General features: G+C 44.3%; 2 protein-coding genes across 2 annotated transcripts in view; one reads left to right on the top strand and one right to left on the bottom strand.

Annotated features, from left to right (window-relative positions):
* LOC104755328 (zinc transporter 4, chloroplastic-like) overlaps positions 1-1,682 on the top strand; it is a 2,008-nt gene extending 326 nt beyond the window's left edge. The window contains exons 2-4 of the mRNA XM_010477683.2: positions 61-118; positions 253-980; positions 1,148-1,682. Coding sequence (XP_010475985.1) covers positions 61-118; positions 253-980; positions 1,148-1,603 — 1,242 coding nt within the window. The 3' untranslated portion in view covers positions 1,604-1,682. The remainder of the gene's footprint in view (positions 1-60; positions 119-252; positions 981-1,147) is intronic.
* LOC104755326 (ferredoxin-1, chloroplastic-like) overlaps positions 1,727-2,289 on the bottom strand; it is a 5,202-nt gene continuing 4,639 nt past the window's right edge. The window contains exon 2 of the mRNA XM_010477682.1: positions 1,727-2,289. Coding sequence (XP_010475984.1) covers positions 1,849-2,286 — 438 coding nt within the window. The 5' untranslated portion in view covers positions 2,287-2,289 and the 3' untranslated portion in view covers positions 1,727-1,848.

The raw sequence follows: 2,289 nt of genomic DNA, 5'->3' as shown, positions 1-2,289 counted from the left end.
GATTCGTCTCCGTCTCTCCAATTCTTTATAATTCTCTTCTCTATGCTCTTTTCTTAATAGGTTCTTTGGAAATTGTTTCCTCTATACACGTTTGGATCAGAAACAGATTCTCTCTCAGGTATTTCATCGAACACTTACCCTACAATATTCACTGTGATCTCTGTTCTTGATTTATTTATTCACATCTGGATGTAGAATTGAGATTTGTTCTGAATTGTGTTCTCTGTTTCTCTATGGACCCAAAATCAAAAGAGTCCATTTTGCAGATAGTTCCCGAGGAAATGGCATCTTCTACCACTAAAATCCTCTGTGATGCTGGAGAATCAGACCTTTGTCGAGACGATTCAGCTGCATTCTTTCTTAAATTTGTAGCCATTGCTTCGATTCTACTAGCTGGAGCTGCAGGTGTAGCCATACCTCTCGTTGGCAGGAACCGTCGGTTTCTTCAAACTGAAGGGAATCTATTTGTAGCTGCTAAAGCCTTTGCAGCTGGTGTCATACTCGCTACTGGCTTTGTACATATGCTTGCAGGTGGCACTGAAGCTCTGAGTAATCCGTGTTTACCTGATTACCCCTGGTCTAAGTTTCCTTTTCCTGGCTTCTTTGCAATGATTGCTGCTTTAGTTACTCTGCTTGTTGATTTCATGGGGACACAGTACTATGAGAGGAAGCAAGAGAGTAGTAGTAGTAGTAATCAGGCTGTTAGTGAAGTTAGTGTTGTTGAGTCTGGTGGTCGTGAAGAGACATCTGTTGTTCCCGTTGTGGAAAGAGATAATAAAGTGTTTGGTGAAGAAGATGGTGGTGGGATTCACATTGTTGGTATTCGTGCTCATGCTGCTCATCATAGACATAGTCACTCTAATGGCCATGGTACATGCGATGGAGGACATGCTCAGGGGCATTCACACGGACATGGACATGGTCATGTGCATGGGATTTCAGATGTTGAAAATGGAGCTAGGCATGTTGTTGTTTCTCAGGTTTCAAATCTCGTATCCCTTTCACATTTTTGTAATTCATATATCAAAGTAGAAGCTAGTGTGTGTGTGTGTTTGTGTTTATGTTAAGATTAGGCTTAGAAACACTTTAGAACCTCCGTTGCAATGTGGGATCTATACATCATCTTATCGATTTATCTATATTGCAGATATTGGAGCTTGGCATTGTGTCGCACTCAATCATCATCGGTTTATCCCTTGGGGTATCACAGTCTCCGTGCACGATCAGGCCTCTCATTGCAGCTCTATCATTTCACCAGTTCTTTGAAGGATTTGCGCTAGGAGGCTGCATCTCTCAGGCACAGTTCAGGAACAAATCAGCGACCATAATGGCTTGCTTCTTCGCCTTGACCACACCGGTAGGTATCGGGATTGGAACGGCAGTGGCTTCGTCTTTCAACTCGCATAGTCCAGGAGCTTTGGTCACTGAGGGGATACTTGACTCGCTTTCGGCTGGAATACTGGTGTACATGGCTCTGGTTGACCTCATCGCAGCTGATTTTCTAAGCAAAAGGATGAGTTGTAATGTGAGGCTTCAAGTTGTGTCTTATGTAATGTTGTTCCTTGGAGCTGGACTTATGTCCGCACTCGCCATTTGGGCTTGACTCTTTTATTAGATTACAACATATTATCTACTGTAGATTCGAAAATAATAATATACGCCTTCTGCAAACTTCTTATTCACATTGGATCTTAGGAGAAACAACAAAATTGAAAGCACAAGGATATACTATAAATTAATTAAACTGATCTTATTAACGGATGAGCCAAATTAGGGGGACATTAGCGAAGTAACAAGAGAGATGACTTATACAACAAGGGATCACATTTATCAAAATGCTTTAAAAACTTAAGCAAGTTCTTCTTCTTTGTGGGTTTCGATGACGACATCAGAAGCCGGCACAGCTATACATGTCAAGACATAACCCATTGCCAGCTGTTCATCGTCTAAGAAACTCTGGTCCGACTGGTCAACGGAGCCAGATACCACTTTACCGAGGCAGCTCGAGCAAGCACCGGCACGGCATGAGTAGGGCAAGTCCATTCCGGCATCCTCTGCAGCGTCGAGGACGTAGAGGTCACTTGCGCACTCCACTTCTTTTTCGCCCTCCGGTGTGATGAACTTGACCTTGTAGGCGGTGACGCGACCGCCGCGTGCGGTGGAGGACTTGAGGCCGAAGAGGGATTGTGTGTTGGCCGCTGGGAGAGATCTGAGGCTGATTGGTGTCTGTTGACGGCGGAGGAAAGAGGTGCTTACGATGGCGCCTGAGAGAGCACTGGAAGCCATTGT

Source organism: Camelina sativa, chromosome 17 (genome assembly GCF_000633955.1).
Source record: "Camelina sativa cultivar DH55 chromosome 17, Cs, whole genome shotgun sequence".
NCBI lineage: Eukaryota > Viridiplantae > Streptophyta > Magnoliopsida > Brassicales > Brassicaceae > Camelina > Camelina sativa.
Note: the sequence above shows the minus strand (reverse complement) of the source record. Positions and strands in the feature narration are given on the sequence as shown.